This window comes from Trichomonas vaginalis, chromosome VI (genome assembly GCF_026262505.1).
Source record: "Trichomonas vaginalis G3 chromosome VI, whole genome shotgun sequence".
NCBI classification, from domain to species: Eukaryota; Parabasalia; order Trichomonadida; family Trichomonadidae; genus Trichomonas; species Trichomonas vaginalis.
The window spans coordinates 17,765,437-17,785,856 of NC_067208.1; the positions used below are offsets into that span (position 1 = coordinate 17,765,437).

The following is a 20,420-nucleotide window of genomic DNA, read 5'->3' on the forward strand; positions in this document are numbered from 1 at the left end:
ACAAAAGAAATTATTTAGATATACCGTACATAACGGACGGATTTTCGAACAGGAAGCAACAAACCCTCCGTTATGGCTGCGTTGATGATGGTTAGAGATATAAAACCACGTAACGACGGAACGAAGAACATGAACAACAGAGCCAACGGGCTCAGAGCCACATAGTGGCGAGGATACTGGTCGGGTTATTCAAGACATTAAAAACGTGTATCCTGAAGTTATTGATTTATTTAGAGGAGTTAATGATTCAATTTCAAAACATTCTATAACCCTCGATGAAGAGAATAAATTAACAGATTATATATTCGTCATTATTGCAGAACTAATGAAGAGAATAAATGAAAAAGGAATTGGTGATATCATTAATGTCAGCGATGTAATGATGAAAAGAAATTTGACTCATTATTTACAAAACCGAAAAACAGAATATAGTCTTTATGACGTAATTACCGAATTAATGAAAAAGATTAATGATAATAAGAGTTCTGGCGGAAGAGTTGAATTAGAAGTGAATGATGTTAATGAGAAATTAGCCGAAAAAGCAGAATAAAAACCACGTTCATTATATAACTTCAGACGAACAGATTATAACGGACTACCATGGATATTTAACACGAAGTGATGAAGCGAAGACAAAAAATGTTAATGAAAGAAGATATAAATACATTCGTGCTAAAGGTTATGACATAAGCTGTACTGTACAGTATGATGTAGCTAAAGCACCAGAAGCATTTGGTTATACCGGTGAAATTTATGCCTCTACTTTCAATGTTAATGGTGTATTAGTTGAACCAAGATTTACTTTGAGAGTTAAGTCAAAAATAACGTTTGAAGATGCTATTAAAAGTAAAGCTGACAAAGTTGAACTTGACGCAACGAACAAAGTTTTGAAATCTCATAAACACAACATCTCCGATATAAATGAACTTCAAACTTCTTTAGACAGTAAAGCCGACAAGAACCATACACATAAATCCTTCACTACTGTTAGAGCAGACGACATAATATTGAACTTTGACCTTGGTTCAAGTGCACCATTAGAAAATCCAAGTACAAGCGTAAAAGATACTCTTAACAATTTAGATAAGAGTTGCAGGAATACCGAAGATCATGCCAGAAACTTTGAAGCATATGAACTACCAGCAATGTTAGACAAGAAAGCAGATAAAACTTATGTGGATGCAGAACTAATAAAGAAATTTTCGAAACCAGATACAATGACATTTACAACAGAAATTATAAATGGTGAACCAGCAACTCCATTTGAATTTGTTAGAGGTCTTCAACCAGATACTTTTGAATTTTTCTTGGATAATTCTATTGAACTAACATTACATTATAAAAGTGGAACAAATGCAACATTTCATCCGGGAGATACATTCCAAATGGTATTTAATGACATAAGTTCTTTAGAATATGTTTATAGAGTTATGAGCATATATGATTTAATATATCCTATAGGAGCTGTTTATACGTCTATGAATCCAATAAATCCAAACACTTTATTTGGTGGTAGATGGTATGAAATAGTTGACAGTTTTCCATTCTACACTAATACTCAGTCAATGAAGATGGGAGGTTCAAAGAAAATAGGTATTGAAAACCTTCCTTCACATATGCATAGGTTCAGTGGAAGAACATCTGTGGAAGGAAACCATTCACATTCAATAACAAAAAGAGGTTATACAAATCTTGCAGCGGGTTCGGATAGACAGGGAATGCATAGATATGATATCACAGATGACCCCAAAGATGTTAGCACAGGTATTTTCTGTGGAACTGCAGGAAATCATACACATGTTGTAGCTGGTATTACAGACCCAGCAGGTAATGGAAAAGATTATATGCCTCCTTATATAACAATGCACGCTTGGATACGAGTTGGTTAAAATCTTTAACTTTACATAAATGAGCTTGAAAGAAGTATTCGAACAACATCCATGGAGGTCATTTAAGAAGTTCAATGAAGCTGCAAAGAGTTCGGGATTTACTAACAGAGCTGAAGTGAAAAGGTTCTTTGACAAAAATGTTGTACATCAAACAAAAATAAATCCTTACGACTACTTTTTACCAATTTACTCCAACACTCCTGACGCATACCAATTTGACACTCTCATTCAAAGCAGAAAAGGAGGACATAAACCATTCCTCATCTTCATAAATGTTAACACTCGTAAAGCATATGCATATAATGAGAAATAAAGGAACTCTGAAGTGTTAAGAGTTTTACAAAAGTTTGTAGCAGAACATAGCCCAAGTATTTTAACATCAGACCAAGACGGTGCATACCTCAGCAACGAAATCACAGAATTTCTCATTAAGCATAACATAACTCACTACACTACTGAAGACCATAACCATAACATACTCGGTATCATAACCGCTTCATAAGACTCTCAGAGATTTAAATCAAGAGCGAGACTTTACCGAAGAAACAATGAAACATTTTCTCGAAGTATATAATTCCTCAACACATTCTACAACAGGACATACACCAAATTCAATGACACAACAACAAGAAGAAAAGTATATACAAAAGAAACGAAGCCAAACACAAAATATCAGAAATTCAACACAATTTACTCTCATTCCTGGTACAAAAGTTCGTGTAGTTCTTGACGACAAACCATTGACAAAGAAACGTTTAAGGTTAAGTCGAAATTATTATATCGTAGACTCTACGCAAGGTAATGGATATCTTATAAAAGCTGCTGACGACTCCATAGCATTTTACCCTCGACATAAATTAGTCGAAAGTAGTAATGGCAAACTTGCTGAAACCATTGACGAAGCAAAGCGAGGAGTGGTTATTGAAATACTTGACTATAACACAAACGATGACACTTATAAAGTAAGATATGAAGGAGGCGTTGAAGATGTTATACCATCTAAGAACTTGAGAGAATCTAAACCAACTCATCTGGGACCATTAGAGCGGGAGTACTGGAAAGATAAAAACATGCCAGAAAGAATAAGAAAATTCTTCTAAACTTTTTCGTTGGATGTAAATCAGACAAAAATATAATTTAGGTGAAGAGGTGAGATTCACCTGTTTTCTCACTCTTTTTTCACCTCTTGAACTTTTTATAACATTCGGTCATAACTTCATCAATTTCATTTAAATCACGATTTAAAAACTCATTGACTTCATCTTCAACCGTGTCATCTTGTAATAAGAATATTTTCTTTAGTTTCATGTCAACATCCCGAACAGCACAAAGGATAAAATCATATTCATTTCTTCCGTTAAACATACTTTTTCTTTCTCGTTCATCGTTAAATAAATTATTGAAAATATAAACAGCGGTGTAAAAGTTATGTACTGTGTTAAATGTTGAAGCTTCACCTATTTTAGATTTTAGGATTCTTTTAGTAAGTAAATTGTTATCGTTCTTTCTCTTTTCCTTATCGTTCATGTCGAATCTGTCGAACCACATATCCTGTATTTCATCGAATTTACGAACTATAGAATCCGTCATTTCCCTGGTTAATGAGGGGTAATCATTATTAATTTTTTCATATAATTTGTCCATATGATTTTCATCGACGTTTCCGGAAAGCATTTAATTAAAGCAAAAATATATTATAGGTGAAGAGGTGAGATGTCACCCGTTTTCTCACCTGTTTTCTCACCCCAGTTTTTCACAAGCGTTTTACATGAATTGTACGATGTATATTTGAAATCCTAAACAATTTCGTAGCTTCTATTTCTTCTGTCAGTATGTCAAAAGTTTTAACAATGCCGAAAGTTTCTTTATATTTCTTCTTGACGTCAGATAGAAGGAAATCGTCAGCAGTTGGATAGTTTTTGTTCAGAAATGCTAACATGTCCATTTTATTTTCTGCTGGCTTTTCTGCTTCTTTCTTTAAGTCTGCATAGTCGTTTCGCATTCTTTCTATCTCTTTGACGGAGTAGTTATATTTCCTAATTGCTGCTTTACATTTAGAACATTGCGGATTCATTTTTGCGTTATATTCTGAAACCTTACCTGCTAAAACAACTAAGGCGTCAATGGTTTTCTTTAACTCAAAAGCAGTTGGTCTTATCTGTTCGTTCCATATTTTACCTCTTCTATCTTTATCTCTTATCTGCCATACACATTCAGCAACTAACGAAACAAAGTTATCGTAGGTCTTAAACTCCCCGGATTTATATATGTCAGAAACATTCTTATATACCATGTCGCAATCTTTGTCCATAACCTTATGGTTGCAATGAAATCCTAGAAACTCATAGTTTACCTTTCGAATGAACTTCTTTATTTCTACTGAGTCAGTTGGTTTCACTTCTATTTCGTCGAATTCAGGAATAGTTAGTTTTTGATGCTGAATTTCAGGTAGTTTAGGTAAATGGTCAATAATGTCCTGCATTTCATAAAGATACTGTTCATTTGTTTCATCTTTCGCACTACAGTCTAAATTATTTGTTAAAAGTTCTTGCTTTATCTTCTGGATTTTTGTTTCGAAAGTATATGAAGAAGGAATGAAGTTTTTCATCTCTACTAACATAGATGTTGGATTCATGACTAACGAGTTTGGTGAAGTTGTTGTGGACAGAGTCCCGCCGTTCGCGGCTTGAATTGTTGTTGTGCCGATTGTTGAAATCATATCTTTACATACAAAATAAAAAAATAAATAAAATAAAACTAACGTTATTTTTTCTATCTTAAGGAAATTCATGAAAATTCACGAGGGTGAGAAATTAGGTGAAAAAAGAGGTGACATCTCACCTCTTCACCTATAATATATTTTTGGTCATTTACACTCATTTACGAAGAAGTTATGACAAAGTCACGAGGGTGAGAAAACAGGTGAGAAAACGGGTGACATCTCACCTCTTCACCTAAATTATATTTTAGGTCAAAGCTTCCACGAGAGAAAAGATTCCTCATTCGCTAAGGATTCCAAAAATGAAAAAATCATTGATTTCGGCTGAGAAAAAACAGCAAAACCCTTCTTCCACGGGAACAAAGAAATAAAGAAGAAATAAAGTAAATTTTTTATTTATTCCCGTGGAAGATAGAGCACTTTTATGACACTTTTTATTCACGACAAACAAGACAAATAAAGAAAATAAGAAAATACGGCGCTGTCGCGGTTCGAACCACAGACCCTGACCCCTCCATAACACCACCTTAGACCACTGTGCTACGTAGCCTGTCGACATAAGATTTTATAAATTGCATATTTGACGTAAATTTATTTCCATCTGGCTTCCCACTGCATAAGATATTCATACGTGTTTGTAAGACATTCATTAAACTTCTTTTCTATTGCATCTAATCTTGCGTTATTTTTTTCAATAACTTGTCTGTATTCTTCATCATCTCCAGCAGTGTTTGGGTCTTCACGTTTAAAATATTCATTGTTAACCAATTTTTTATCTACAAATTTTATTAGTGTTTGATTCACTTCGTTATGATAACGGTCATATTCTTTCAATACGTAAGTGAAGACAAAATGCGTCGTACCTTCAATCTTAAAGCTTAAAGAACTTTCAACACAGTTTTGAGGGTCTGTCAGTGCGTCAATGAGATAGTATTCGAAGTCAGTCAATAATCTTTTTAAAGTCATTTCATACAGGATAAAATTTAATGTTGTGAAGAAATAGTGTTTATCTCAGAAAAAATAACGCTAATTTTATTTTTATTTATTTTTTATCCTGTATGTAAGGACAGATATGTCAACATTAGAGAACACAACAACTGCTATCGTTCATGAAGTCATAAATGAAGAATACGAGTACATACAATATAACAAACAATTGAGACTCATTCGTTCTGTCAAAGACGACATGTACCAAATGCAAAGTATTTTGACGGCTTGTTTTGCTCCAGATACTAAGCTTCCTAAAGACTGGTTTAGGAACCAAAGCACCATAGAACTATTAAGTGAAGCACAGCGAGACGTACTTTTTTCTGAAAACAGTGAAGAACAGCGAGTAGGTAAAAAATCCCAGTCGCCAAAACTCTATGAAAATCGTGAAAAATTGCCAAACGGTTTGAGAGGATATTATGTTCATAGACTTCTCGTAAATGCTGTAGCAATGTGGGCTTCACCTCGTTATGCTTGGTATGTTTGTAAACTTCTTGACGAAATTCATAGACAAGAACGTGAAGATATGGAAAAGAAACTTCATGCAAAAGATGAAGTCATTGAAGCAAAAGACAAAAGCATACAGAAAAGAATACCACGTTCGGTACCAAAAGGAAAGGAAAAGAGTTATAAGTATATGATATATACTGAAGAGATGGAAAATGAAGAAGACAGAGATATGGTTATGTTGCATTTAGTGAGAAGAAACAACAAGAGCTTTTATGACCTTGCTAAAATATATAAATCTGACAGAAACTGGTTCTATCGTGAAAACTTACCGATTTCAATGACACCGAATGAGCAAATAAAGGAAATTGTCAAAAATACTCTTCCTCAAACACACTATGACATCAAAGGTTGCACAATACTTACATTCAAAGAAGACTTAACATTACTGAAGGAAAAAATAACAGAATATTTCGATAACTTCAAAGAGGAAGAATAAAAAAAATATATTTTTGCTTAAATGACGTCAGGGTCAATTTCTTCAACCATTTCACTTTCTTCGTCAATGTCAATAGAAGCTTCTTCAACCTTTGGTAAGAATTTCTGTATAACATCTTTGTTCGTTATTGTTTTCAGAGATGAAGAATAATATTTCACATTTGTTTCACCCTTCTTATATTCTTTCTGTTCGGAAAGATTCATAGCAATACTGAAGAAGTCAATGTTGGAGTTCTTTATGACAGTATAATGAGTATCTTTGACATTCACGAAGAAACTCTTTTGTTTCAAAACTACTGCTAACTCTTGTGAAGTATAACGTTTGCGGTCAATGACGATAGCTAATGGTCTGACATACTGACCAAACTTAGATTCTTTCACAAACTTCTTGTTAAAGATAACATTAACGTTTGAAGCATTATTGAACTCATTCTTGATGACAGTAGCGAGAGCATTGTATGAAAAGAACTTGCAATCTTGCATGTGTTTCATTAAAATAAAAATATTAAATTATTTTGAAAAATAACTTAAAAAAATCTAATCTAATTTTTTCAAAAAATATTTTTTTATTTCCTACTAAAGATGTATCGGAAGTTGTCTAAGTTAGAACACTCGGAAATAAAACAACTTCTTACAGAAGCTAATATAGATGTTGCAAAACATTACGCGACAAACAAAAAAGCACTCGCTGACTTCATTAAAGACTATAATGGTGCAATAAGTTATGATAGAATTCATGAGTTCATAAAGCCGCAACGCGGCGAGGACGAAGTTCATGCAATAGCATTTCCTTTAAATGACATTGCTATTGACTTATATCATAGACGTTCAATACCTCATGAAGTAAGAAGAGAAATGTTTGACATAACAAAGCCGCATGACGGCGCGGGCGTAGCCCATGCAAACGTTGGTGAAACAAGAAGAAGAGACGACACACTGAAACAACAGAGAAGAGAGATGTTTAAAAGTGCTATAGAACAAGTTCGTAAAGCTAACGATGTCATTCGTTCCATTGACGACAAACCAAAAGAAGGTGAGAGATGGTTAAAGAAAGATGAAGAAAATAGGAAGAGGAATGTGAAGTCAGGCAATAGACTCATTGACTTTAACATCGAAGCTTTAGATGAACCAAACAGAGACTACTTACACAAACATTTCGGTAAGGTTTTCATGAGACTCTTAGAGAAAATTAAAATAAACTCACAACAGAGATGGATGGTATGTTATAAACTTGGTGGAAAGTATGAATGTTCTACGTTAAACCTCAATAATATTGGAACATTACTACATCAGCTCTTGAAGGAGAACTTTATATCAGAGATAGAAGCAAATGCTGCAGGTATTGTTGAAATGCACTATGACTTCTTCTTGACAAACATAAAGAATCTTACCGAAATAAAGATGTATGATTTAACAGAATATGAAGGCTTAACGATGTCAGATGTAAAGAAAGGCAAACCAAAAAAGAGACCATATAGAGATGAAAGCACACTGACAAAGACCAGAAAGATTTTGGAAGCTCTTAAGCAAACAGGAAAAACAGCATTATAGATGCTTTGGAAAGATAATGGTGAAAAGAAGTTTTATAAGAAGAGAAGCGGTCAGTTCTGGAAGTATCTTTGCACATTACCTATAAATCTTGAACGCTACCAAATCTTCAATGAACTGAACAAAAGAACTGCAACACTTATGACAGAGGACAATTGTTTCGTTTATGCTTGCATTCAGGCTGGAGTAAATGAAGAAACTATTGACCACATGAGAGAAGTCATTCGTGTTAGAGACTTTCCTCAAAGTAAAGTACAAGAAATTTCTGACGCAACAGGTATAGCATTTAATGTTACCATTGGTTATTTCAATGACTCAAGACATAATGAAATAAAGAGATACATACCAAAAGAATGCGAAACTGTTAGAACTATTGACTTACTTCTTGTTGAAGACCACTACATGCTAAATGAAAGATTCCAATGACAACATATTTCATTCGAAACTATAAAGAAATTCTCAAAGCTTGTGGTGGAATGAACATTGAGAAACAGATGAAGATTTATACAAAGAGAGAAGATAAATATGTAGTTCGTTATGATAGAACAACACCGTTATGGATGTTATGAAAACATTGTGGGAGTGCAAATATTTCGAACCTATTTCTTATGGAGAACTTTTCACATATACTACTGACTTATATAAACAGAACCTTGCACCATTTAAAGATTTGACATATGCTCCAAAGTATTGTGTACAACTGAAGAAGAAAGCAGAGTCAAAAGAAGTAAATAAAGCTAAATGTAAATTCATACCTGAGCACGTTTTCTTTGCTGACTTTGAGTGTAGTACGGATGGCTTTCATAAAGCTTTTAACATCTGTTATGACAGTGAAGATGGTTCAGTTAGTGAAAGTATTTGGGGTCAAAACTGTGCAACAGAATTTTTGGAAAGACTTCCTGACAAGAGTTTAATATATTTCCATAACCTCAGTTATGACATAAACTTCATCTTAAGACACATGACAGAAGTGAAAGGAACTCCCATCATTAAAGGTTCACGAACAATGCAAATAACTGGTTTATATAAAGGACGGGCAATTATTATAAAAGACTCTTACAGTGTTATAAATAAGAAGCTTAAACTATTTCCTGCTATGTTTAACTTACAAACAGGACCGAAAGAAGTATTTCCATATAACTACTACAGCAGTGTTTTGTTAGCAAATGACAACAGAACTGGTGTCATTTCTGAAGCATGTAAGTTTATCCATGATGCAGATACATTTATGAAGAACATAGATTCCATCAAAGGTTGCAGAATAGATGAAAACCACTTCGACTTAGAAAAATATAGCACGTTTTACTGCAAACAAGATGTAAGAATTTTAAGAGAAGGTTTTGTAAAGTTCCGCAATGACTTATTGAAAGAGTTTGATTTAAACGTTTATGACTACGTTAGTATTTGTTCTATTGCTAACAAATTGTTTGAGAACAGAGTATACTTCCCGAATGGAAATCTTTATGACCTCTCAAATAAACCAAGAGAATTTATTTCGAGATGCATTCAAGGTGGAAGATGTATGTTGTCAGATAACATGAAACAAAAGAGCAAAAAGAAACTCATTGCTGACTTCGACACTGTTTCATTATATCCTTCAGCTATAGCAAGACTTTATACTTTAGAAGGTATTCCAAAAGTATTGAAGGAAGAAATGTTAAGCACAGAGTATCTCATGAGACATTTATTCGATGACGACCAAAGGAACCCATTGGTGAAAAGTTTATGTCTGGCTTCTTTGTTCTCATTAAGATAACAGAGATTGGTATACCCAGACACTTTCATTTAATAGTTTGCGACCCTGAACTAAATCCAGAACTTAACGTTCCAAGAAGTTCAAACACTTGCTGTCTCATGTATGTTGACCATATAACATTACAAGACCTCATAAAATATCAAGGTGTCAAATGTGAAGTGTTGCAAGGATACTATTACGATGGAAACAGAGATATGAGAATAAGAGATGAAGTAAAGAAGTTGTTTGAGTTAAGGTTAAAGTATAAGAAAGAAGGAAAACCCCTTACAAGAAATTATAAAACTCATTCTGAACAGCATTTATGGCAAAACTATTCTATCTCCTATTGAGTCAAAAATAACCATAGTAATGACAAAGATGCTATAAGATATGCTATAAGAAATTACAACCATATAGTGAAGTTCGAAGGTTTGGATGGTTCAGATAAAACTATTTTCAAGCTAACGAAAAGCATTTGCAGACACTTTAACTTCTGTCCACTTGGTGTTAATATTCTGTCTATGTCAAAACGTATTATGAATGAAGTATTCTGTACTGCAGAGGACATGGTCTTCAAATATTTTACCAGGATACCGACAGTATGCACTTATATAATGAAGACATCCCAAAGCTTGCAGCAGAGTTTAAGAAGAGATATGGTCGCGAACTTATAGGAAAGAACCTTGGTCAATTTCATAGCGACTTTGCAGAAATAACACCTGGAAAACAAAGTTTAGCTTATAAAAGTATTTTCTGTGGAAAGAAGACCTACATAGACTTACTCACGAATGATTTAAATGAAGTTGCATTTCACTGCAGAATGAAAGGCGTGAAGCAAGATGTTATTGCTTTAAACCGCTAATGAAATGTTTCCTGAAGCTATACAATGCTATTACAATGAAGATAAGAACATTCACATACCTGTTGGAACATATGACAAGACTCTGAGTTCAGTTTAATGAAACTTTACAAAGCACTTTATGATGGTCAAGAGATTGCATTCGACTTATGTAAGTCATGTCAACCTTGCTTTGCTGAAAAGTTCAACTTTTCAATAACGACTAAAACAAGCTTTATTCGTAAGTTGAAGTTCTGAGGTCATTTATTTTTGTCAGCAATGAGTCATGAATGAGGTCATGAATGAGGTCATTCGTGATAAAAATAAAGCTAGCGTAGATTTTACAATACTGCGATGGTAGAGTTTAAGAGTTGTGTTTCAATGTAGAGACAGTCCTTATGGTCTGGAGGCAAGAACACTGGACATTTATGGTCATGAGTGGAGAACATGTCTATCCAAAACTCACGATTGAAGCCAGTTAATTTATAGTATTTAGGGTTAGGAAGTGGTGAAGTTCTTGTATGACCAATGAACTCATTTTCAACTCCTTTACTTAAGTTTGAATATAATATAGCTTGCTTTCTATCCCAAATGCCAGGTGTTACAATCTTTGAAAATTCATTTTTCCTCGGAAGCATTGCATCATAATTGAAAACATTCTTAAAATCATCACTTGGTTCAGAGATTTGAAATCTTATACGTAATGGATTTTTTTTCTTTTTAGCGACTTCATTGAATGGTGAGAATACAATGAATTGACAGTCATGAGTTCCATCTTCATTTTCATTAAATTCATAATGAAAGTCTATAAGTTGTGGCTGACTACCTTCTTCTTTCAGTTGTGCAAGAAACTCACGTAAAGGCTGTAAAGTTTGTACTTCAATGTTGAACTTTTTCTCGAACATCTCATTAAATGAAATCATACATTGTTGCAATGTTGTATCGTCTTTAAAGTATTTGTATATGTGAATGTTTTGGGCGCTTAAAGACTGTTCGTCATTTTCTATCTCGACTTGAAGTATAAAGTCAACCTTTCTGAAAGCACGTGTTATATACATAGATGTTATGCCAATGTACTTCTCTTCATTTATGTTCACAATCCAGTCTGTTGGAAACTTAAACGTTACTCTGTTCCCCTTTATTTTGACGTCAGGGTTTTCACTACTGAACGCAACAGATAAAGGTATTTGTCTATACATTTAGTTTGGATAAAAATAAACCATTTACTCTTTCTTTGCTTCAGCTTCCTTTGCTTTTTGTTCTTCCTTTGCTTTTGCTTCTTCTCTAGCTTTCTTTGCCAGCAAACGTGGGTTCTTTTGTCTTCCAGCAGCTAATGCAGCAAGTTGTTTTTCACTAAGTTTTCTCTTTGGTCTCTCTGGCTTTTGTTCTTGTTTTTGTTCCTTCAGTTCGGATAAAATTTGTTCACGAATTTCTTTCTTCAATGCTTCAACATCTATGACACCTTGGGTCTTGTCCGTAGGGCTTGTCTGAGTCATTTGACTGCAGATAAAAAACAAAATTAAAACTTTAACCGATGTAAAATGAGCTTGTCAAAATCAGAACGAGAGTCTATTATATTAAATGACGCCAGAGGAATACAACATCCTTTCTATTACGTAAGTCAGAGTAAAGATGGTAAAATATACGTAAGAAAAAGAAAGGTACCATTAGCGAATACAGAGAGCGACAACATTAAGGTGCATGGCAAGGGCGAAGCCCACGAAGCCCATATAAAACCTTCTGTTCAAACTGAAAAGTCAATAGAACCAGAAGAAAAGAAGCCAGATGTACTTTCAATAACGAACCAAGAGCTTATTGCAAAGTTCGTGAATTTCATTGAAAAGCAAACCGAGTCAAAGAACCCTGACCCCGCCAGTGAAAGAAGTTGAGACAAAAGAGAATGTACAGTTTCATTGAAAATGTCAAGAAACAACTTCCACCACGAATGCAAGAAGAAGGAGTGAGAATAATGAAGTAAATAGATATTTTTATCTGAAGTAAATACATGCAGAACGAACAGTTAAACGAATTTACTCCAGCAGAGCATATTCATCAGATTCGCTCATATTTCGATATCATAGACAATGCAGTTCAAATTGGTGACACTAATAGAAAATATTCTGACGCAAAGATTCCATCACAACCTGGAACTGCTAAAGATAACACATGGGTAACATTCAATCTCTCACCTCCTGGTGAAAATATGTTGGACCTTTACAATACATTCATTACGTATAAAATGGAAGGTCAATTTATTGCAGATAAAGAAATTGGTTCAGGTTCCAATAAAACAAACCCACCAGGATTTTGGATTGGTTTCGATGACGCTTTCTATGCAGTTGCTGGATATCAAATCCTTGCAAATGGTCGTATCGTATATTCTCAAGACAACGCAAGAGAAGAAGCATATATAACTTCAAACTCACAAACTACCGAACAAATAAAAAAGTAGATGTTTTCTCAAAGACCGACATAAAGATGTATGGAGTCATTCGGGACATGCAGAACAGGACAAATTGTTAGTGGTCCAATTACAGCAGGAAAATCATTTGATTTTAAGCTTCGTTAAGAATTCCTGTTAGAAGATTCCTTCCATTAGAAGCTATTCGATTTATTCCAGCTTTTGCAGGAAACATTCAGCTTAAAGTAAAGTTCAGTAGCGACGCCTTACAATGCACATCTATATCTGTAAATGATATCATTGCTTTCAATCCAACTCTTAAAGTTGCATTTGCTTCAGATTCAAATCCACCGACAAATAAATTTGTTCCATGGAATGAACCATTCACTATGATAACGAAGGCAGTAGAAGCTAGTGGAACAGTTACTATTACAACTGTAACCCAGCAACTATTTCGAACAAAGATGGATTTTAATGAATGTTTCATTCATCCAAAGTCATTCTCTTTAGACCCTAACATTTATACAGAACTTGTAGAACATTATACAAACGAGGCTTTATGTTTTCCTGTTAAAGTTATGGATTGGATTCCTATGGACGGTTCATTCTCAAAGAATACAGATAGTTCAAGTGCAACATTTACAGCAGCTTATACGCCTATTAATGTTAAAAGTATTTGGGCACTATTTAGAAAGAAAGACAACTATTATGTTAATTTTGAGAACCCTAAGTTTAAATATCTTCAGCTTTCCATGGGAGCTTATGGAAATATGCCTGCAGAACCTGAAAAATCATATGGACCTGTATTTTATGAAATGGTTGCGAACGCCTGCAATACAAACAATGATATGATAGGATTTAATGAAGATGTTATGAGGTCATTGGTGGATGATGGTAGTGTGGAACATAAATGGGATAGCTATGACAACACACATTTCTTATGTGGTTTTCCAACAGAAGTGGACTTTTGCTTCCAACAAGGTCAAACATCTACTGCTCCAATAACATACAAATTGTCTGTTAAAGGACCTATTGAACTAGCAACTGAAAACGTACCAAAGCCACTTATTGGATTTATGAGGGATTGTTGCTTTGCCATTCAGGTGCGTGCTAATGGAATCCCAATAATAAGATTAGATGACTATAACTTAGCAACTGACGACGGTGAGGAATAAAGGATGAACGTTTATTTTTAAAGCTTATAAATGAGTTCTTCATCAAGCTCTCGTGAACCTTCACCATCTGTGAAACAAACTTTACCAAACGATTATGGAGCACCTATTGAATATTTCTTACGAGCTGCACAATGGCAAAGAGCAGTTTCACCAAGGTTAGGTGTTCCACCAGCTCCTGTCAAAAATAGCATTTGGTCAAGTCCTTATATAAAATATGGTCTCCCACTAGGTTTGCTAGCTACAGCAGGAGCAGTTATGATGTTGAAAAGAAATAAAGCAAATGTTATAAATAATACTGAAGTAGCTGAATTTGAACAAACTCCAACACCTTCGCCAAAACCAACGTCAAAACCAACGCCTTCACAAGCAAAACCTTCAATGACTCCTGAACCTATGGAAGTACAAACTCCTGTTCAAAAGTCAACTCCTAAACCGACTCCAACATTTAAACCAGAACCTACGCCTCAAATAAATCGTAAAACTCCTGCGTTTCCTTACTGAAAAAATAACGTTATTTTTATTTTATTTGAACATTTTTATTTGATTGAAATGACGACTAAAGTCACTGAAGCAATGAAACAAAAGTTTTTGGTAGAATACATTAAATCAGGAGCGGTTCCAGAAGGTTTTTACGTTCATACTATGAAGGATGGTAGAGTTCAGTTTAGAAAGATAAAGCAACCATTAGATAGAGAAGGAATTTTGAGGAAGATTAAACTTCATGAGGACAACATTGCTGAACTTAAGAAGAAGTTAGAAGAGTTGGAGAAAGGAAGAGAGTTATAAAGCAATGAATTCAAGTGGGTGAAAAAACAGGTGAAAAAAGAGGTGAAATCTCACCACTTCACCTAAATTTATTTTTGTGCTATGTTTTCATACGTGTGAGGGTGGTGATATCATTAATTTTTAAATAAATGTGGGAACAAAAATATAACATTTCTACTCAGCAGGAATGAGACCCTTACTGACTATGTATTCGTTTAATGCTTGATGAAAACAATGGTACATATTATCGTATGGGTATACACAACGTCTGTTTCCATCGTCGTCGTATATGTAGAGCTCAAATCCAGTCCAACCTTCTTTTGTACAATATGTAGCTTTATTTAAGTATGCATTTATGTAGATAAGGCAATTTTCTTCATCGCTCCAGAAATAATTTTTGTTCTTTGTTGAAATAGTTTTCGTTCCTCTGCGACCATAAGGAATGTATGCAATGAACTTTGCGTCATAAGGGATTGTAATATATTCAGGGTTTCTTTCATCGTCAATGGGTCTGTCTTTGTTAAAATGCATGTTTCTCAGTTTTACTTGAGTTTTGAATAGTTCACGGAAACGTTCTGGGAAAGAGTCATAGTAAATGTAGTCGGACATGTCTTTACAATGAAATAAAAAATTTAAAAAAAATAAAAATAAGGTTATTTTTTATTTAGTGAGGACGGTAGTGAATTCGTTAGTGAAGTCGTTAGTGATGTCGTTTATGTGTCAGATGGTTTTGTAAATATTTAAGATTAAGTTGGTGTTATGGTTGTGTTGTAAAATATACGTTACTGGTTTCGTAAAGTGTCAAAACCGCTAAGTGGTGTACGGAGGCGCGCAGTGCCACAGTACACAACATAGGGATACTAACTATTATCGTATGGGTATACACAACGTCTGTTTCCATCGTCGTCGTATATGTAGAGCTCAAATCCAGTCCAACCTTCTTTTGTACAATATGTAGCTTTATTTAAGTATGCATTTATGTAGATAAGGCAATTTTCTTCATCGCTCCAGAAATAATTTTTGTTCTTTGTTGAAATAGTTTTCGTTCCTCTGCGACCATAAGGAATGTATGCAATGAACTTTGCGTCATAAGGGATTGTAATATATTCAGGGTTTCTTTCATCGTCAATGGGTCTGTCTTTGTTAAAATGCATGTTTCTCAGTTTTACTTGAGTTTTGAATAGTTCACGGAAACGTTCTGGGAAAGAGTCATAGTAAATGTAGTCGGACATGTCTTTGTAATGAAATAAAAAATTAAAAAAAATAAAAATAAGGTTATTTTTATTTAGTGAGGACGGTAGGGAATTCGTTAGTGAAGTCGTTTATGTGTCAGATGGTTTTGTAAATATTTAAGGTTAAGTTGGTGTTATGGTTGTGTTGTAAAATATACGTTACTGGTTTCGTAAAGTGTCAAAACCGCTAAGTGGTGTACGGAGGCGCGCAGTGCCACAGTACGCGACTTAGGGATACTAACTTTCCTGACCAATCCCAATATCTATGCTTATGCCAACCTGCTTGAGATGTACTTAAATCTTTGTAATGACTGTGTGCAGGTAAATTTTCACCTGAAATCGTTTTACTTCCACCTGTTTCCTTTGAAGAGTTTGCACAATACAAAAACCTGTCGACTATTTGTTCCCATGCACCAACACCAAACATTACTTGAGGACCTCTTGCATCCATAGATGTATAAATAGAACCTACTGGGTTCATTAAATCAAACATATGAGATATTATAGGATTGTCTCTTTTGAACTTAAAATATAGTGCAACTATTTCAGGTTTCTTCTGGTTTGTGTCAGAATATTTTTTATAATATAATCTTATGTTTTCGGGGTAGGTAAAATCTTGACTATAATATTTATTTCTGTCATCTGTATAATAATATACTATTCTCGTTTTTTTTATTGCATTATATCTTTTATATCTATAATAATCTAAATATAATGTTAGCTTTTGTTCATCTACATGTGGTGTTCTGTCGTCATCTCCATAGTCATAATAATGTGGTGCTGGAGCTGGGTCAGGCAATGTCATATCTGCCATTTCATAAACTCTTAAATATTTCTTTTGTTCGTCTCCATATAAGTTTAAGTAGCAGTTGTTGTCTAATGGAACTTTAACTTGTGTACCATCATTCTTTTTATAGCTTACATACATTTCATTGTTATTTTTCGGAATGAGTTTATGCCGTGTACCATTTTTTAAGGACTGTACCAACTGTCATCTAAAATATTTATTTTCTTCATTGACAGAAAAGTCACCAACAATAGTTTCAATATTTTTTGTTCCTATCAAACTTTGGTATATTTCATTGACATATGTTTTATCTGCTTTATTTTCAAGGCTAACGTTTAAGTCTGTTATTTCAGAAGATGTATGTGTATGTCCAACGTCACTTTTCCTGTTTAAGGTTTCTTGTAAGTTTGTAATATTTGCAATGGTATGTGTATGTCCAACGTCACTTTTCCTGTTTAAGGTTTCTTGTAAGTTTGTAATATCAGATATAAAATGTGTATGAGTCTTATCTGCTTTTGTCTCTAATGTTTCCTTAAGACTTGGTATTTGGTTAATATAATGTATATGGGTCTTTTTAGAATATTCGTTTTCAGCTCTTGTCACTTCACTTGACATTTTATTGTCAACATATGTTTTGTCTGCTAGTTCAGGATGAGTATGTTCTTTTGTTGCATAAGCATTGTTAGCTCTTTCTTCTTCTTTTGCTATTGCATCGTCTACATATTCTTTGTCAGCTTTGTTGTCAACATCTGCTTTCAAAAGAAGTTCATTTATAGGTTTCTCGTTTAAAGTTCCTTTTGTTGGATTTATACAGACAGTATTGTTCTTGTTGTCTTGAAACAGAAACTCGTCTGTCATTGGGTTTAATGTCAGTTTTAAGTTTCCTTCTTTCAATGACTCAGATATCTTAGAATAGTTTGAAAAGTTTGTTGTGTTCTTATTTAGAGCTTGCATAATGAGTTGTCGGTTGTGTTGTATTTCTCTCATAGACGCTGTTTCATTTGACATTTTTATTATAGATAAAATATGCTTCCAATAGAAAAAGAAAATTCTAGAGTTGCTACAACTAAACCATTAGATGAACTTTTTACTAATGTCGGTCAAAAGTTTGAGACAGATACCGTAAAGCATGAAGGCTATCGTTTTGACTACCCATTAAGATGGTTAAGAGACCCATCTGTCACAAAAGCTATTGGCTTTCGTAGAATGAAGTTCATTTCAGAAGCCATACATGGTTTCCCATTTACGGTCGGTTTTGAAGTTCGATACTATAACAAAGAAAAACGTATGTATGAGAAATTTGAACAGGGAAAACTTTTACAAGTTAATTTGCTTATAAACTTAGAAACAACTCTTCAAGCTTTTCAAGAAAAAATAAACGATATCTATATTGAATATGCAAACCAGTTTAACATTGACGAAGGAGAATACCATCTCGATATTATTTATGACAGGAAAAATGCAACTGTTAAAATCAATAAAATAGAAGACCTTGGAGAAAACGTTTATATTTCTACAAAATATAACAACTTGGCATGGTATAGATTTATGAGGATGTTAAATCAGCCTGCAGCATATCCAGTACACCCGGACTATTATGAAGTCGAAAACCCTAATGGAACATATGAAAATATTTTCGACCCAGATGCTATTATTGTTCATGCTTCATTTTCTGGTGCGCAAAACTCTTTCTTATGCTTGGCAAATGACTTTTACGAAAAACCTACAAAGTTATACGAACCACCAAGTGGAAGTATTTCAGACTTTCAAGTATGGTTTACTACAGATGGAAGAAAAAGAATAATTCCATTATACCATGCGTTTTACTTAGAACTTAGTTTCATATACAACTACTATCGAACGATAAAAATATAATTTTTTAATACGGTTGAGGTGTTGGATTTGGTTGCCAACTAGACTGTGGTGCAGGTTCAGGCTGTTGTATTACAGGAGCTTGTTCTTCTGGTTCAGGGTCTTTAGGTATAATACCAACGAACTGACCTACTCTTTTACCAATATTTTTGACACCGTTCCATACTCCTCTTCCGACAGATTTTATTCCATTCCATATACCTCTTCCAACATTTCGAAAGAAGTTTCCTATCTTACTGAAGAAACCCATTTTACTAGTAGTAAAAATCTAATGTCCGCCTAGTCTCTTACGTTTCCTGTTGAGTTCCATAGCATTCTTTAACTGGAGCTCATACATTCTGTTTCTCCTCTGGTAGAAAACATATTCTGGGTCAACTCCTGTGTTCGCGTCATCTGCATAAAGTTGTTTATATCCCACTTCAGGGTTTGTATAAAACTCTTTCCATCTCATATTTGCATACCATGGTGGCAAACCTAACGCAGCGTCATTTGACATGGCAGTTTGCATTTGTACATCTGTTGGCACTTGACCATAGTTTGCCATTGCAGTTTGTATTCTAACTTCATTTGGAATATTCTCTGGGTTTGGTTGTCCAGTTTGCTGTGCATTCGCTAAGTTCTGTGCGTCCATTTAATATTAGATAAAAATATCTCTTACGAGTACATATGCTGAACATTTGCAGGCATTGGTTCATCTTCATATTCTCTGTACTTTTCTGCCACGTCAAATAAATAAATGACATAATGGAAAAAACCTAAAACAAGTAGTCCTATTTCAAACCACATTTACTTACTAATAAAATTTCTTTATTGTGACACTTTCTCCAGTTTATAGGACCTCTCTCATATTCTATCTTGTCATATCTAAACTCATAGTCATGTATGTCCTCTAACCATCTCATAACGGTTTCCAAACCACTTTTATCGGATGTAAAGTCAAAGCATGGATGGTTATGTATAACGTCTAAAGTTTCTAAAGAGTCTCTCAAAGTCCAGTCTACTTGGTATTGAAAATCCCATGTGTTATAGAACGGCGGGTCCACTATAAAGAAAACATTTTCCTTGTCTTTATATTTTCATACAACTCTGTCCAATGACATCTCACAAACTCTATACCCTCAATATATTTTTCTATGTCCTCTTTGAAAACATTTGTATAGTTAAGATATAAAACTTTTGACATAAGTGTTTCAATGTCATGAACTCTTATAGCACCACTATATAATAGTCTAGCAGATATACTATCCCAGTCTATATATTCTGCTTTTTTCAAAACCTCTCTCACAATATTTTTCTTATCTAATGGTATACGTTCCATCTTACCTATAGGTATCTTTTCTTTTAACTCTTTCAATATATTATTTGTGTCTGGAATGTGTTTGAGACGGTCCATATAGTTGTCGAAGTCATTGCATATAATCTTTGAGTCTGGGAATATTGTATGACATAAATGGGATATATAGAAACTTCCACCGAACAAATCTACAAATGTTAGACCATTCGGTAGTTTCTTAAGTTCTCTCAATA

At 34.1% G+C, this 20,420-nt stretch overlaps 16 protein-coding genes across 16 annotated transcripts, besides 1 other annotated feature; 8 read left to right on the forward strand and 8 right to left on the reverse strand.

Annotated features, from left to right (window-relative positions):
- Positions 1-4: 4 nt before the first annotated feature.
- Positions 5-15,868: a mobile genetic element.
- TVAGG3_0884550 (integrase core domain containing protein family) lies at positions 2,504-2,989 on the forward strand (the record flags this gene model as incomplete). Its single annotated transcript, XM_051250559.1, has 1 exon — positions 2,504-2,989. One exon carries the CDS (start codon positions 2,504-2,506, stop codon positions 2,987-2,989), a length of 486 nt encoding a protein of 161 aa, XP_051086034.1.
- Positions 3,643-4,200, reverse strand: TVAGG3_0884560 (organellar and viral DNA polymerase type B; the record flags this gene model as incomplete). The annotated part of the gene is made up of 1 exon (XM_051250560.1): positions 3,643-4,200. One exon carries the CDS (start codon positions 4,198-4,200, stop codon positions 3,643-3,645), a length of 558 nt encoding a protein of 185 aa, XP_051086035.1.
- On the forward strand, positions 5,681-6,541 carry TVAGG3_0884570 (KilA, N-terminal/APSES-type HTH, DNA-binding family; the record flags this gene model as incomplete). Its single annotated transcript, XM_051250561.1, has 1 exon — positions 5,681-6,541. The coding sequence occupies one exon, from the start codon at positions 5,681-5,683 to the stop codon at positions 6,539-6,541; it is 861 nt and encodes a 286-aa protein (XP_051086036.1).
- Positions 6,559-7,032, reverse strand: TVAGG3_0884580 (uncharacterized protein; the record flags this gene model as incomplete). Its single annotated transcript, XM_051250562.1, has 1 exon — positions 6,559-7,032. One exon carries the CDS (start codon positions 7,030-7,032, stop codon positions 6,559-6,561), a length of 474 nt encoding a protein of 157 aa, XP_051086037.1.
- Positions 7,123-8,091, forward strand: TVAGG3_0884590 (organellar and viral DNA polymerase type B; the record flags this gene model as incomplete). Its single annotated transcript, XM_051250563.1, has 1 exon — positions 7,123-8,091. One exon carries the CDS (start codon positions 7,123-7,125, stop codon positions 8,089-8,091), a length of 969 nt encoding a protein of 322 aa, XP_051086038.1.
- On the forward strand, positions 9,050-9,844 carry TVAGG3_0884600 (organellar and viral DNA polymerase type B; the record flags this gene model as incomplete). Its single annotated transcript, XM_051250564.1, has 1 exon — positions 9,050-9,844. The coding sequence occupies one exon, from the start codon at positions 9,050-9,052 to the stop codon at positions 9,842-9,844; it is 795 nt and encodes a 264-aa protein (XP_051086039.1).
- Positions 11,885-12,157, reverse strand: TVAGG3_0884610 (uncharacterized protein; the record flags this gene model as incomplete). Its single annotated transcript, XM_051250565.1, has 1 exon — positions 11,885-12,157. The coding sequence occupies one exon, from the start codon at positions 12,155-12,157 to the stop codon at positions 11,885-11,887; it is 273 nt and encodes a 90-aa protein (XP_051086040.1).
- Positions 14,268-14,738, forward strand: TVAGG3_0884620 (repellent protein 1 family; the record flags this gene model as incomplete). The annotated part of the gene is made up of 1 exon (XM_051250566.1): positions 14,268-14,738. The coding sequence occupies one exon, from the start codon at positions 14,268-14,270 to the stop codon at positions 14,736-14,738; it is 471 nt and encodes a 156-aa protein (XP_051086041.1).
- Positions 14,787-15,023, forward strand: TVAGG3_0884630 (uncharacterized protein; the record flags this gene model as incomplete). The annotated part of the gene is made up of 1 exon (XM_051250567.1): positions 14,787-15,023. The coding sequence occupies one exon, from the start codon at positions 14,787-14,789 to the stop codon at positions 15,021-15,023; it is 237 nt and encodes a 78-aa protein (XP_051086042.1).
- On the reverse strand, positions 15,177-15,611 carry TVAGG3_0884640 (uncharacterized protein; the record flags this gene model as incomplete). Its single annotated transcript, XM_051250568.1, has 1 exon — positions 15,177-15,611. The coding sequence occupies one exon, from the start codon at positions 15,609-15,611 to the stop codon at positions 15,177-15,179; it is 435 nt and encodes a 144-aa protein (XP_051086043.1).
- A 553-nt stretch (positions 15,869-16,421) lies between the features above and the next one.
- Positions 16,422-17,048, reverse strand: TVAGG3_0884650 (phage tail repeat-like family; the record flags this gene model as incomplete). The annotated part of the gene is made up of 1 exon (XM_051250569.1): positions 16,422-17,048. One exon carries the CDS (start codon positions 17,046-17,048, stop codon positions 16,422-16,424), a length of 627 nt encoding a protein of 208 aa, XP_051086044.1.
- Positions 17,049-17,225: 177 nt separating this feature from the next.
- TVAGG3_0884660 (phage tail repeat-like family) lies at positions 17,226-18,029 on the reverse strand (the record flags this gene model as incomplete). The annotated part of the gene is made up of 1 exon (XM_051250570.1): positions 17,226-18,029. The coding sequence occupies one exon, from the start codon at positions 18,027-18,029 to the stop codon at positions 17,226-17,228; it is 804 nt and encodes a 267-aa protein (XP_051086045.1).
- Positions 18,030-18,047: 18 nt separating this feature from the next.
- Positions 18,048-18,210, forward strand: TVAGG3_0884670 (uncharacterized protein; the record flags this gene model as incomplete). Its single annotated transcript, XM_051250571.1, has 1 exon — positions 18,048-18,210. A coding segment is annotated over one exon (163 nt), but the record flags the coding sequence as incomplete, so codon positions are not given.
- Positions 18,211-18,308: 98 nt separating this feature from the next.
- Positions 18,309-18,896, forward strand: TVAGG3_0884680 (uncharacterized protein; the record flags this gene model as incomplete). Its single annotated transcript, XM_051250572.1, has 1 exon — positions 18,309-18,896. The coding sequence occupies one exon, from the start codon at positions 18,309-18,311 to the stop codon at positions 18,894-18,896; it is 588 nt and encodes a 195-aa protein (XP_051086047.1).
- Positions 18,897-18,900: 4 nt separating this feature from the next.
- Positions 18,901-19,143, reverse strand: TVAGG3_0884690 (serine threonine-protein phosphatase family; the record flags this gene model as incomplete). Its single annotated transcript, XM_051250573.1, has 1 exon — positions 18,901-19,143. One exon carries the CDS (start codon positions 19,141-19,143, stop codon positions 18,901-18,903), a length of 243 nt encoding a protein of 80 aa, XP_051086048.1.
- An 18-nt stretch (positions 19,144-19,161) lies between these two features.
- Positions 19,162-19,524, reverse strand: TVAGG3_0884700 (uncharacterized protein; the record flags this gene model as incomplete). The annotated part of the gene is made up of 1 exon (XM_051250574.1): positions 19,162-19,524. One exon carries the CDS (start codon positions 19,522-19,524, stop codon positions 19,162-19,164), a length of 363 nt encoding a protein of 120 aa, XP_051086049.1.
- Positions 19,525-20,420: the final 896 nt, after the last annotated feature.